We start from the raw sequence: 15657 nt of genomic DNA on the forward strand, positions 1-15657 counted from the left end.
TATAATGGTTTACTTTGTTTAAATTGTTACTTGGTCGGAGAGTTGTCTCATTGGCACTCACACCACATCTTCCTCTATCTAAAAGAACTAAAATTAAAAAAAAACTTCAAGAGTAAGAGAGACCAGAGGCTCCTTACTTGCAAAAGAGGGACGAAAGATACCAAGGGGACAGTCAAACTCATAAATCTAAAAAAACCTGACAGCGCCATGGCTAAAAATGAAAAAGACAAACAGACAAACAATAGTACACATGACACAACATAGAAAACCAAAGAATAAACAACACGAACCCCACAAAAAACTAGCGGTGATCTCAGGTGCTCCGGAAGGGTAAGCAGATCCTGCTTCACATGTGGCACCCGTCGTTTTGCTTATGTGATATCAAATCCGGTAAATAGTCTAATTCGGTAGGTCACATTCATGAAAGGGAAGGGGTTGTAGTTACGACGTAAGGAACATATCCGATATCTTTTGTGAAACGGTTATTCCATAAGGGTAAACCAACTCGTGATGGCGTCCGTAAAATTTACGAAGGGATGATTTCAACTTTACCATTTGAAACTCTTGGTTTAATAGCTTCCTTGTGAGCAGCAACCCTCTATCAAGAAAATCATGATAGGAAATGCAAGCACGGGAATATCGTATCAATTGGGAGATATATACCCAGTATGCACAAATGCAACGGGTTTGATATGTTTTGTGAAATCTCAATCCCCTCTTTAAAAGAGACATGTAATATTTTGCTGACATTTGCCCTAATTAATATAACTAAATTTTATGAACAATGATAAAGTCTCTTAATCATATGTATGTTGAATTACGGTTTAAAAAGTGCGTTCATAAGCCTATTTGGCTGGCTGAAGTTTTATATCATGTATTTAATGTAACAATATACTTTAAATTCAGGTTGCGCTATAATAGAAATTCTTCTTCTTCTTCATTTTCTTCATCTTCTTCTATAATGATATTAAGAGACTTTTTATAACTTTCAAATGCAAATTTCAAAAGATTTCTGTAATCATCACAATTTTAATAACTTTATATAAAAACAATCAGTGATATTCTAAAGTGTTAACACCCTTTCTTGCATTAAATGAATATTTCAAAGATTCCATGACAATCTATTTCTATTCAAATCCTATAAAGTTTGAATGGTCTTGGGAGTTTAAGCATTACAAAATCCAATAAACAACACAACATATTTGATCGTAATTGTATACCCTCAAAGTTGACAATCAGTATTAATGTTTTAGAACTTTCTGAAATTTCCCAAAATCGCCGATCAGAAGACAAAACAGAAATACTAATTTAGGAGAGACATGTGAGCTTACAGTCGGTAGAATTTGCCAATTCATCAGACAACACATTTGTGTGTCCACACTTGTTATCAAGTAACTGAAAACGTAATTACAATTGATTTTTTTGTTTAATGTAATCAAGGAAATTGAAGTTGCAACAGATTTGGAAAAAAACATCGCTCAATTAAGGTATATATCTATAGATAACACGTTGTCTTTATTTACGTGTTCACTGAATTTATGTGATACAGACGTACTGTAAGGAGCAAGCAACATGCAAACAAAAATGTTTTTATATTTGATGTTCTTCATTTTTGAAATTTCTGCAGGTAAGACATTAGTTTATATTTCTTCATTTCAAATGAACAATTTGTTTGTGAAATATATGTACATAAAAATACTCAATGTGTGATGTGTTTAATCTTACTTCTTGGATGGTTAAAATTTAATTTTGATAACAGATTATTTTGCTTTACTCTGAATTTGCATCTGTGTCCATGCCCGGTGACATCACATATATAACTTACTATTTTTTTTCGGCAGATCATTGAATTTGGTGAATGGTTAAGATTAACCGTTTCACAAATGATATCGGATATGTTCCTTACGTAGTTTCTACAATCCACTCCGCTTTCATGAATGTGGCCTACCGAATAAGATTACTTAACAGATTTGTTATCACATGAGCAAAACGACGAGTTACACATGTGGAGCAGGATCTGCTTACCTTCCCGGAGCACCACAGATCACCCCTAGTTTTTGTCGGGGTTCGTGTTGTTTATTCTTTAGTTTTCTATGTTGTGTCATTTGTAATATTGTTTGTCTGTTTGTCTTTTTAATTTTTAGCCATGGCGTTGTCAGTTTATTTTCGATTTATGAGTTTAAGATTAAGTTTGTCTTCACCTCGCAAATAAACCAATAGAGAAACAGACTTCACCAAGTATATATATTTATTCTACCACTATATCTCGTGTAAAACGATCTTTTACTCTCACGACATTAACATTTCAATATTTAAAATACTCGGCAAGCCTCGCATTTGTTCAATATCAACATTTAACTGTCTTCGAGTGAAGAAATGTTATTTCACACTCGATTAAGTTTTAGAATCTTAAGTATATCTCAAATGTACCTTAATTATTCCCTGATGTAATGTTATCTTTTACTCAAAAGATGCTTAACATGACAAGTATAATATCAAGCATTTGGTTATTGATAATCCAAGTAAGCGTGTGAAGGTAGAGGCGATAGATAAAATGCAAATTTCATTTGATATATCAGAGTACTACCATATGAAATAATGGTATGAATATTCCAATGTATCTAGAATAAAATATCTAAGCCCTTTGTTGAAAAAATTATTTTAATAAAATTCAATGATTTTGTGGAATTCGTTCCAAATACCTTATAAAACTATTTTCCAAACATCGTCAGCTGTTAGTAATAACTAGAGGCTCTAAAGAGCCTGTGTCGCTCACCTTGGTCTATGTGAATATTAAACAAAGGAATCAGATGGATTCATGACAAAATTGTGTTTTGGTGATGGTGATATGTTTGTACATCTTACTTTACTGAACATTCCTGCTGCTTACAATTATCACTATCTATAATGAACTTGGCCCAGTAGTTTCTGTGGAAAATGTTACCGGTAGTAAAAATTTACAAATTTTATGAAAATTGTTTAAAATTGACTATAAAGGACAATTACTCCTTAGGGGGTCAATTGACCATTTTGGTCATGTTGACTTATTTGTAAATCTGACTTTGCTGAACATTATTGCTGTTTACAGTTTATCTCTATCTATAATAATATTCAAGATAATAACCAAAAACAGCAAAATTTCCTGAAAATAACCAATTCAGGAACAGCAACCCAACAACGGGTTCTCTGATTCATCTGAAAATTTCAGGGCAGATAGATCTTGACCTGATAAACAAGTTTACCCCGTGTCAGATTTGCTCTAAATGCTTTGGTTTTTGAGATATAAGTAAAAAACTGTGTTTAACCTCTATGTTCTATTTTTAGCCATGGTGGCCATCTTGGTTGGTCTGGGGGGTCATGCCACACATTTTTAAACTAGATACCCCAATGATGATTGTAGCCAAGTTTGGATTAATTTGGCCCAGCAGTTTCAGAGGAGATTATTTTTGTAAATGATATAAAAAATTTACGAAAAATGGTTAAAAATTGACTTAAAAGGGCAATAACTCCTAAAGGGGTCAACTGACCATTTTGGTTATGTTGACTTATTTGTAAATCTTACTTTGCTTAACATTATTGCTGTTTACAGTTTATCTCTATCTATAATAATATTCAAGATAATAACCAAAAACAGCAAAATTTCCCTAAAATTACCAATTCAGTGGCAGCAACCCAACAACGGGTTGTCCGATTCATCTGAAAATTTCAGGGCAGATAGATCTTGACCTTATAAACAATTTTACTTCATGTTAGATTTGCTCTGAATGCTTTGGTTTTTGAGTTATAAGTAAAAAACTGCGTTTTACCCCTATGTTCTATTTTAAGCCATGGTGGCCATCTTAGTTTGTTTGGCGGGTCACGCCACACATTTTATAAACAAGATACCCCACTGATGATTGTGGCCAAGTTTGGTTTAATTTGGCCCAGCAGTTTCAGAGGAGAAGATTTTTGTAAAAGATATATAAAATTTACGAAAAATGGTTAAAAATTGACTTAAAAGAGCAATAAATCCTAAAGGGGTCAACTGACCATTTTGGTTATGTTGACTTATTTGTAAATCTTACTTTGCTTAACATTATTGCTGTTTACAGTTTATCTCTATCTATAATAATATTCAAGATAATAACCAAAAACAGCAAAATTTCCCTAAAATTACCAATTCAGTGGCAGCAACCCAACAACGGGTTGTCTGATTCATCTGAAAATTTCAGGGCAGATAGATCTTGACCTGATAAACAATTTTAACCATGTCAAATTTGCTCTAAATGCTTAAGTTTTTGAGTTATAAGCCAAAAACTGCATTTTACCCCTATGTTCTATTTTTAGCCATGGCGGCCATCTTGGTTTGTTTGGCGGGTCACGCCACACATTTTTTAAACTAGATACCCTAATGATGATTGTGGCCAAGTTTGGTTTAATTTGGCTCAGTAGTTTCAGAGGAGAAGATTTTTGTAAAAGTTAACGACGACGGACGACGACGACGACGACGACGACGGACGACGACGGACGACGGACGCCAAGTGATGAGAAAAGCTCACTTGGCCCTTCGGGCCAGGTGAGCTAAAAAGGTGAAAGGATAATTGCAGTTTTCATAGAGTTTGAAAGAGTTTTGGTACTTTTTCATGGCATTTGCTATGGATTATGTGCTTATCGAAGCATTAACATAGGATAATATATAATGTTACAATGTATTTACTAATTGCATGGAAATCAAATAATGTGTATTAAAGTTTTGTGCCAGGGTTCTTAAGTTATTTCATGAATGCTTGACAAGGCTATATGTATATATATATATATATATATATGTCAGATGCTGCTCTTATTTATACTTTGAAAAGAAAAACAATGGTAACAACTCTCTCAATCATGTTTGACAGTAGAATTATTTTGCTATTACTAATTATATTCGGGCACACGAACTATATAAATAGTTATTTCAATTAACGATCATTTTGTTGTTGGGAAGGCGTATATTCCTTATTCTTATCAGGTTCGTGTATGATAAACCTATTTGTAACGGCAAGATTTTTATAACATCATCCGATTTTTTTATATTGAGGTTTTACAAATTGAGTATTTATCCGTCGTTGATCACATTTTATATTGAAAGTTGAATATAGTATTCTTAGGGATGTGCTGTCATATTTCAGCCAGGGAATACATATAAGAAATGAAAGATTTTTCCTTGTTCATATATTTCATTTTTTTCGAATTATAAATTTCATATTCCAGGTGCGACTGAATTTCCCTGCAAATTTCCTTCTCCATGGCGCAATAAATTATTTAAGTTATACACGAGCGGATTCAATCCAGACTTCATTTTTAGTGCTGATGGTCTAACAAATAATATTACTTGGCATGGTTCTTTAGTAGTACAACAGCAATGCTATCAAATAACAGAACGCTTTATAATTGCCAGGTATGTAAATTATTCAGTTATGTGCTCCTTGAATTTAGTTTAAAGATATTTATTAATAGTGGATTGGGAAACAAGTTTTGCAACTAATATTAGTCCTTTTTCACTTTGCGGGTGCAAGTGCTGCCTTGTAGTGGCATTACCCTGCTCTTTTTTCGAAATCTACAAAGGTGTCTTTAACGTGCAATATATACATGATATATGGCTCTATCTTAACACGGGTCAGTCATTTATCGTGCCTTTAAGACGGACCATCATCGTTTCTGCCAACCCATATTCGCAAACGGTTTTTTGACGCTGTGGTTACATTTACTCATCTTAATAGTCCAATCAATCGAGCATAAATTTCACCCTGACCTTAAAGAAATTGCAACAGAAGATTTTATAGTTTAAATCTTTAGCATTATAACCTAAATATACACAGAAAAAAGTCCCATACAATCTTACTTGAGGAAGACTAGAAACAACATCACCATTTAAACTTTCTATGGAGATTTGCATTGAAAAGGGAGATAACTCTGCAAAAAAAGGCAGAAATATCAATAAAGATTGATACAAAATTATAACTTTACCTCTTCTATTCATCATAATGTATTGATATTTGATTTTTAAGCCGTCTTTAGAGTAAAACAAACAACTCGAAAGGTGTTTTCATATCCTTTATCATGCTATAATATAGATTTCGTCATTCATTAGATGAGCACTTATTGAATTTTTCAATATATCAACGTAAAGAAACTCAAATTTAATAAAACTTATTAACCATGTATTCTTCTATTTTGTGGTGTAAAGTTTCCTTAAACAAGTAAGATGCTGAAAAAATATAATAAACAGCTATAAACAATACCAAATTTTCACATTGTTTTTTCAAAATGGTCCCAAAGCCACAAATTAAACCCCATCAAAATAAAACGAATCTTTCCCTTTATATTTAAACCCAAATTGACGACTTTGTTGCACACATCCTGAATGTTTTCACCATTGTGAATGCCAAATCATATCTGAATTTAATATCAAAGATAACACAATGAAACTATTGAGGCAAATGTATAAAAAATATAAGATATTTAATATCCAGAAGCTAATAGTTAAGACTAGATTTGAATATTGATTAGTAATAATAAATGACACAGTATATTCATTTGGGGAGACGACAGTTTTTTATTAATATATTAACTTTTGAAACATAATGGAAAATTGCTGTTGACAAAACGCAAAAAATACAATTTTAAAAGACAAAAAAGTTAACAGTTCATAAAATATTTCGCAGAATATGTCATAATAATTGCCATTGTTTTACTAGTTTAGTATAACTCATTGCCTTTAGCTCTACATGTTGTTTCTATTGTTATGCTCGTACATATTTATACTACGTGGAATGCATGTACAGGAGTATCCTTACGCTGGTACTGCTCCAACAGAGATACGAGGAGATTAATAATCACACTTGGTAAATTTTAAGAACACCATCACGATTTGTCTGTGTCTAAACTAACTAATGTTTTTACCACGTCTAAGATTGTTGTTTAACATCTAAATGATCTATGTCAATTGTCTGCTTAGTACCTAACGTGACACAGTTCCGAACATAACTGTTTTAACGAGTGTGAATTTGAATTGCTATACGACGTGTCCCAGTATTATATACATCAAACATTTATGTATTTATTTGTTTTGTGTTTCTGTTGTGGTTTCAGTAGGATAATGTGATATGTGTGTAGTCCAAATAATTATAAAGTAGCTTTTCAATACGGTCATTGTCTTCATTGTTGTTTTGACTGGTTTTGTGAATTTTTTTACAAGAAGTTCAAGATTCGTTTATTATGCGAGTCACTGTTGTGATTTCCTGTTCTGTATGTCTGTATGTCTTTGGTGGAAGATATTCGTTGCTGTTGGCGGTTTTGCATTTTGTGTTGACTGTTATATTATTTGTTTGTGCGCATCTTGGTGAGGAGTATTTGTGCTGTATAATTTCATCTAGATAAACATTGTCATATCAGCGGGATATTTGGCTACCATTAAAACCAGGTTCAACCCACCATTATTGTCTTAAAATGTCACGTACCAAGTCAGGAATATGACAGTTTTACTAATAGTTCGTTTCTTTGTATGTTGTCGTTTGTTTTTCTTGCACTGAATTGTCCCTGCTGTTATATCCCTCTTATAGTTGATGTGTTTTCCTCTGTATTAGTTTGTTACCCGGATTTGTTTTCTTTCAATCGATTGATGCGTTTTAATAATTGGTATACTACTGTTGCCTTTATCTAAAAAATTTTTAACCGTAATGCAAAAACAATCATGCTCGAGGGAGGAAACCATTATTCCAAATAAACAGAGTAGTTTAGTTCTCTTTACATCTTAATAGCAGTTGTTGTTTTAAATTGTTTTATTTCTATATGTACATCTGTACTTTTCGTATAGGCGGTGAGAATGATAAACAATTAATTATGTTAGTTAATATACATGAATTAAAGACAAAAATTATGACTATTGATCGTTATTAATGTTATTCTGAACCAAAAAAAATAACGATTTTTACAAATTTCAGGAATTATGCTAATCACAATTATCAATGTTACGTGATCTTTTATGATATTGAAAATCCTCTGAAGTTTACTTTTGAAACTAAAGGTACGTGTTTATATTGTGTTGATCATCTTAATATATTATAAGATTTTTAAAGACTTAAGATTACATGTAACATATGGGTTCTGTTTATTCCAACGAATAATGAAGTTAATCTCCAGTAGGATATACATGACAATACAATTCATTAGATTTTCGTGTTGATGTATTGTAATAGATTGATATACTAAGAGGTCTGTCAATGGTGCAACTATCCACTATAGCCCAAACATGTTAATTTAAGCATCAGCAATTTGTTCAACAATGCAAAAATCAAATCATATGCATTGAAAATTCAGCTATAAAAGGAACTGGATACCTAAAAAATGAAAATCTCATCAAAGAAAACCCAAGCACAAGATCAGTATTGCCAAAGATGTCTAGGCACATGACACTTGCAGAGCATATGTTACAGTGAAATGTGTATCAATAATACTATAAGTAGCAAAATACAATATAGAATATAGAACTAAAACAATAATGTGTAAGGTAAAAAAAACAAGTAGAACTAAATTTGTAAGTAAATAAAGGTGCAATGTATACCAAGGAACATTTCTATAAAGGTTCACCCTGTCGGGTCTTAAAATGAAAGATTTGGATTTTTGTTTTACATTTTTACCGTTTCCATAGAAGCAGTGGCAATCTTGGACCATTCCATAGCAAGGCACACAACTTCACATAGGGGTCCTCATTATACTAGAGTTCCATTCACATAGCTCCATTGCATTTCGAGAACAAGCGCAGACAATATGTATGGGAAAAAAAAGGAAAAATAAGAAAAAAACATACATGTATAAAAAGAAAAGAAAATAGCTGTTATATTTATAACTTGGTACAGACATTTATTTAAGTAAAAAATGGTGGATTAAACCTAGTTTTATAGCTAGGTAAACCTCTAACTTGTTTGACAGTCGTATTCGTCATAATAAGCATTACAAAACAAACAAAATACATCTTACTTGTGTCTATTCTGTGTTGGTCTTAGCATTATGTATTCGGGTTTAGTTTTTTGTAATTAGTTAATACTTCAGTTTCATTATGTATATCTCTTTCATATTCATTTGATAAAATTTACTGTTTGCAATAGCAATAATTGTTCTAAATAATGAGGATGTTCTTATCACAAGCATAAAAACAACACCGTATTTGGCACAACCTTTTTCATTTTTTATCTTCAGTTCTGTACAACTTTGTACTTTTGTTTTCACTTTTGATCTTTTATATCTGGGCGTCATTGGTGAGTCTTGTGTGGACGAGGCGCGTTTTTGGCGTATTGAATTTTAAACCTGATGCTTTTTGTTATCTATCAATCCTGTGTTTCTTTGTCATATATGTTCTCCTATTTATTTGTATTGTAGTCCTGTAATATTGTGTTGTCATTTCAATGTTATATTTAACTTTGCCATTAAAGTGCGACGTTTGGCATGCCACAAAACCAGGTTCAACCCACCATTTTCCCCCTTTAAAAATGTCATGTACCAAGTCAGGAAGATGGCCATTGTTATATTATTGTTCGTTTCTGTGTGTGTTGCATTTTAACGTTGTTTCGGTTGTTTTCTCTTATTTTTGAGATATCAAGATAAGACGTGGCACGGTACTTGTCTATCCCAAATTCATGTATTTGGTTTTGATGTTATATTTTTTATTCTCGTAGGATTTTGTCTGATGCTTGGTCCGTTTCTGTGTGTGTTGTGTTTCTGTGTTTTGTCGTTGTTCTCCTATTATATTTGATGCCTTTCCCTCGGTTCTGGTTTGTTACCCCGATTTTGTTTTTTGTCCATGGAATTATGAGTTTTGAACAGCGGTATACTACTGTTGCCTTTGTTTACTTAATAAGGATAATAATGCTAGAACGAACCAAAATAATTTCCAATACCCTTTAGATGTTAATTTGATGATTTCATTTTCTCTCTCATTAAAACAAACATACATGTATAATTTCTCTGGATTTTATGTCTAAACGTTGATCATTAGCACCCAGAATTAAAAGAAGTAGTCTGAAATAACAGTTAACATTTTTATATAAGATGTATAAAACAAAAGAAAAAATATCTATGTACCAATTCATAAAAGGATAATTTCAAGTGAGGACTAATGTCAGCACATTGTGCAGGTAGGACGTCTGGAGGGATACCTTACCTATGTATCTAACATATTTTATGAATACATATTATGTTTTTGTACTGTTAAGATATGTTTTTGTACTGTTAAGAGATGTTTTTCTACTTAACTATTGTCATTCCTTTTTGAACCAGGTTTATTCACCAATGACAGATTCATAAATAAGGCCGTTAGTTTTCTCAATTGAATTGTTTCACATTTTCATTTCGGAACCTTTTATAGCTGACTATGCGGTATGGTCTTTGCTTATTGTTTTAGGCCGTACGGTGACTTATATTTGTTAATGTCTGTGTTATATTGGTCTCTTGTGGAGAGTTGTCTTGTTGGCAATCTTCGTTTTTTATAATCAGTAACGTCAGATACCTGCGGCGTTATTTATTAGTGATGAAATTGTTATGTTGAAAGACATCTCTATTTAATGAATTATACTCTTTAAAAACATAAAATACACGATGATAGTTATAGGGTGAAAACGTGAACAAATATAATAATACATGATTCAGTTGATTAAGTGTGTATTTAGTTTCTTTCTTCAAGCTCATTTACAAAAATACAGTGTTAAAGCGTGTTAAATAAAAGTATTGAAACTCTTTCAGCTTTAGTTCAATACCCAAACCAGTCAGGAGAATTTGAAGATATATGTACCGTTTGTGGAGGAGATGGTGGTATAAGCGAAGCTGTAGGTGAGAACAACCCTCGTAAAATGTCTTAAACATTTAATTGAATAAGATTACAAAGATGAAAAAAACAGATACCAATAAAGCAATCAAAAGCATAATTTATCTTTAATTAAAAGACCGACAAAGAAATATCCATCTTACCCGATTGCAGAACATTATTATGGCAGCACAAAATGAAATTGAAAATAAATCTAACCTAGATCCATGATAATCCTGATTGTGACGCATTTAAAGTATGTTTGTAGCATGACATATCTTTATATGATATGATTGAATTATTCATAAAACAAGATAAGATTACATTTGATAACCATTCTTTTCTTAAAGAAACAAATCTGTATTTATTCTTTCAATCTTTCATTCAGTTTATAAGAAGTAAAATAAGGAATGTGTCAAAGAGACAACAACCCAGCCATATAAACAAGAACTATCTTTAAAAAAGATATCCGACGTATTTAAATTGGAGTATATGTTTAAAACTTAAAATCATTTCGATAACCTTCGGAAGCACAATGACTTAATGATGCAGGACCTCTTTAATAAAATCTCCATCTGAATGTAACTACAAGAAATTCTTTACTAAGTCTGGTTATATTAAGGCAATAATATATAAGAATAATGATTGTGATGACACCTAAAAAAATTATTTGTCAAAAAATCCAGTGCAAATAACAAAAAACAAATATACATTTACTACTGTTTACATTAAACTTAATTAATGGTTAACAAAGCTAGAAACTATTCACAATCAGGATTATCATGGATCAAGGAAAACTAGAATTAAGGTGAAATGATTCGAGTGATTTTCTTGTTTGACTGCATAGATTCTTCTTTACTGTTTTGACCAAAGAATTTATTGGGATTTGTTATCCATTTTCGTGGTTTTCAAAAATATAGGTGTCTGTATAGTAACTTAAGTCATGTAAGTGCCTGCAAGTGTTTTAACAGTTGGCATGAACCTCATGGTTTTCATTGAAATGACATGCCATTTTATGTATGTGCGGCGAAGTTCAAAACTGTACATGGTGATTTGTTTCAGTAATTAACGGTTTATAGTAAGAACATAAAAACATATTTTACAACCAAAGCAATATATCTAAGTACAAACCTACCCGTGAACTTTCCATTTTATATTATATATCCAATCAACTTTATTCATAATTACTTCAGCATGAAATTCAGCCAATACCATTTCTGTTATTTGTAATGAGCCACTCTAATGTCACTAATATTCAAGCTTTGAAACGGATTTGTTGGGTCTATGCTCTAAGATTTCTGCGAAATATTTGTGAAATTTGTTTTGTTGTTTCGTTATTGAATGGCAAGAATATATACCTACCTTTTTGTTGAGAATAAACTGTTTACAGGAATATGGAGACACTGCCGTTCTAAAACATTATTGTGTGTTAATCCCAAATACAGAAGACACACATAAATAACTCCTAACGCGTGGTAAATTACGTTACAAAAAAGAATTTCTAAAATTAGATGCATCATTTTTGCCTTCAGAAAATTTATCTGATTTCTTTTGTAGCTTCAGGAGCAGTGCAAACATGTAGGTACATTCAATTTTGTCATTAGATTAAAAAATAAATGTGAATTGTTTTACTTCGTTAATTTTTATAAATTGATTTAAATAAGCACGTTAAATGCATTTTTCTTGAGGATTGTTGATATTTATATTTTCATTATTAATGTATTTATTATGTTTCCATGAGCATACGCCGCATAGAATATTATTTTCTGGAAAAGCCGTAATGGGTTCTATTTCCTACCGGGTCAATCCGACGATTTTTTGTTTTTTTGTTTACTTCAATTTGGTGGTAATTAAACTCAAAACGCAAAGGACTCGGTCTCGAATAGATCAAAACTATTAAATTGATTTACAAAAATACTTCTGAAGGTATATTTATAGTACACATCATTTTCTTTTTCGTTTATAAGCGATAATATGTGTTTCTTGGTATGAATTTACTTGTCTCTGGAGATCACTCATCCACGATTAATTTATACATATAACTGTCTTTTGAAAAATGTCACTGTAGAATCTCTGATTATACACACAAATGTTCCAATACAAAACTACTACCTGTTTTATTTGTCTATCTATCATCCTTTCAGCACCTTCCGTAACATCTGTTCCTTGTAATCTACCATCAACATGTACCTCTGGAACTGGTACACTTTGTGCTATGAGTGATATCATACCAGGCTCCGCAGTGGGAACGACTGAAAGTCCGACTTCCAAAACCGAACAAATATCAACCGTAACTGAGGCAACAACAACAAGAACTGAACCAACAACAACAATAACTGAGCCAACAACAACACTAACTGAGTCAACAACAACCAAAGAACCAACGAAACCTACAAGAAGGCACTGTAGATGGAAAAAACATCCACATACCAAATGAAAAATGCAACATTATAATATGCAAATAAATTGAGTCCAACAAACTTTCATATCAAAATTTCATGGAATATTGCAATTGTTGAAGGTAAATCACCAGATTATACTTTTTGAGACAGCATTTTTTTATAATTTGCCAAAATGAAGATTTTACTATGCTCTTTTCAAAATTTAATAAAAAGTATGGGTCACCGTCCTATTTTTCAAGCTATGAGTCGTTGAAAATTGCCAAAAATTGGTTAGTTTGTGCATGAAAATACACATTAATGGCATAAAAAAAAATCTATGAAATAGAATTTTTAAATAAATTGTGAGAAGAGAGGTTTCATAATATGTTTTTAGAAAATAAAAAGAAAACATGGTGTCACCGAACTTGTTTTTTTTGCTATAAGTAAAAATAAAAAATTTCCCTATTAGCCCAGTATAAATTTTGTACTAAAAGAGTTATCTCCCCTTAAACGGCACATTTGAAAAAAATGATTATGAAACAAAATAAAATGATATTTTGTTAAAATATTTGTTATAATACGATAAATTAATAAATTAATAATCTAACCATTGAGTTGAAAATCTGTCTCCAAATTTGCAGATTAAGGCAAATAATTAGATTTTGTACTGTGATTGTACAATCCAAGATGGCGGTATACCATGTATCTACCTTTACTTGTTACGTGGTTGGTTGTGTTTGATTTTGTCAGTTTTTATGGACCCCTTTTTTTTAATTTATATGAGGATTAATCAATGTAAATATATATTGATTAGTGCTCAAGTGAGGTATGCTATGTATATTGAAACGTGTGTGGGTCATTTTATTTGGTTCATTTATTTTTTTCTTTATATTTATTTTTAATTTTTTTCCCAGAAAGATTGCTCATTATCATTTTATTACTTTCCGATTATTATTTCATTCATTAAATTTTAGTGACGTAACGAACCTCGCATTAGCATCAAAAATGTTTTCCCTTCTCAACCAATCAGAGAGCTCGATTGAATTCCCGTGGAAAATTTAGCTTGTGCAGATATTGTCTGCTAGAAATCATTCTCAGCCCAGACTTCCAGGTGTATAGATGTAAGGCAAAAAGGGGAATTTTCAACAATGTGCGCGATATTTTTGGAGGTGGTCTCTGTAGGAATCACGCGCTATTTTTCATACTGAAATAAGGGTTTTGAAGTAAAGGTGTTCTACAATAGTTTTTAGATAAGAAGTTCCCCCTCCTATGATTTTCATGTACATATATTAAAGCTGGCTGGTTTTTGATCCCGGTTTGCATTGGAGATTTAGCGGTAAACTTTGAATATTTACGTGTTGGGGTTTTATTTATTTAGAAAGCGGTTCGCTGGTTAAGTTACGAGTTGAGTTTTTTTTTCAAAGTTCCTGAATAAAAGTTGTCAGTTGGCGAATAACGAGATTCGGTTAACTGTTCCGCTGTTCAGTTGTTAAGGTTAAAGTTATTTATAATTGTAATATTGTAGCGTTAAAAAGCGAAATCCATATGCAAGTCCTGATCAGAACGGCAGAGTGAGTCGTTAAAGGGAGATATTGAAAGAAATCATTTTTGGTCTAAAAAATCTTGTTATAGACTGCACAAATAGACCATTGACTCGCAATCTGTAACTAATAAAATGTGCAGCTGATTCATATGCGTATTGTTTAATAAAAGTTGTATCTTACTGAATTATTTTATTACAGAGAAACGCCTTGTCCCTTGCCTGAATTGACCCTTCGATTAAAACTCATCTGGATTACTTCCCTTTGTATTGGTAACAACCTAGATTTTGACCTTCCCGTGAGTCTGCGTTTCATGATTACCTGATTACAGATTATTTAAGTGAAAGCATATTCAGGACAGAACGAGTCTTATGTTGTTTTAGCTTCCCTATAGATGTTTTTTTTTTATTGCTGGTGTATTTGGTATATAAATCGAGTTACTTGTTTGGAAACCCTGAACTAGTTTTGTGTGTTATTTTCGTTGTGTCGTACTTGAAACGACCACACTTGTGCGGTCGGGCTATTTACATTTGGTCCGTCTGTCTGTCTACCCCTTTATTTATTGTTTAACTTCAAGTTTATAGGAAAGGTGTTTTTTTTCTAACTCCTACAGCTCTATTATATAGAATTAGCGTAGGACGGTACTTCATATCTGAGCAATAAAATTACCTTAACAAACTTGTTAAAGAGGTGCAGTATATTTATAGACTACTACACAAACTATAGTGTTGAGACTGTGATCTCTCTGGTAACCGGGTATTGACAGATCCTATATATTTGGTATCAGTCCAGACTGTCAAGTAAGTGGTTCATTTAGTCCTACACTATGATTGCATGATTGCGGTCAAGTTCAAAGGTTAGGATCTGGTTGGCCCTCAGAGTAGTCTAGCATTCTTTATTTACCATTGGTGACCGA

At 32.1% G+C, this 15657-nt stretch overlaps 1 protein-coding gene across 1 annotated transcript; it reads left to right on the forward strand.

Moving 5' to 3' along the window:
- The first annotated feature begins 1508 nt into the window (after nucleotides 1-1508).
- On the forward strand, nucleotides 1509-14867 carry LOC134684206 (mucin-2-like). Its single transcript, XM_063543480.1, has 6 exons — nucleotides 1509-1627; nucleotides 5233-5419; nucleotides 7965-8047; nucleotides 10759-10845; nucleotides 12377-12397; nucleotides 12964-14867. Exons 1-6 carry the CDS (start codon nucleotides 1573-1575, stop codon nucleotides 13254-13256), a joined length of 726 nt encoding a protein of 241 aa, XP_063399550.1. The 5' UTR covers nucleotides 1509-1572; the 3' UTR covers nucleotides 13257-14867.
- The last annotated feature ends 790 nt before the right edge of the window (nucleotides 14868-15657 follow it).

The sequence above is a fragment of the Mytilus trossulus genome, chromosome 9 (assembly GCF_036588685.1).
Source record: "Mytilus trossulus isolate FHL-02 chromosome 9, PNRI_Mtr1.1.1.hap1, whole genome shotgun sequence".
Lineage (NCBI taxonomy): Eukaryota > Metazoa > Mollusca > Bivalvia > Mytilida > Mytilidae > Mytilus > Mytilus trossulus.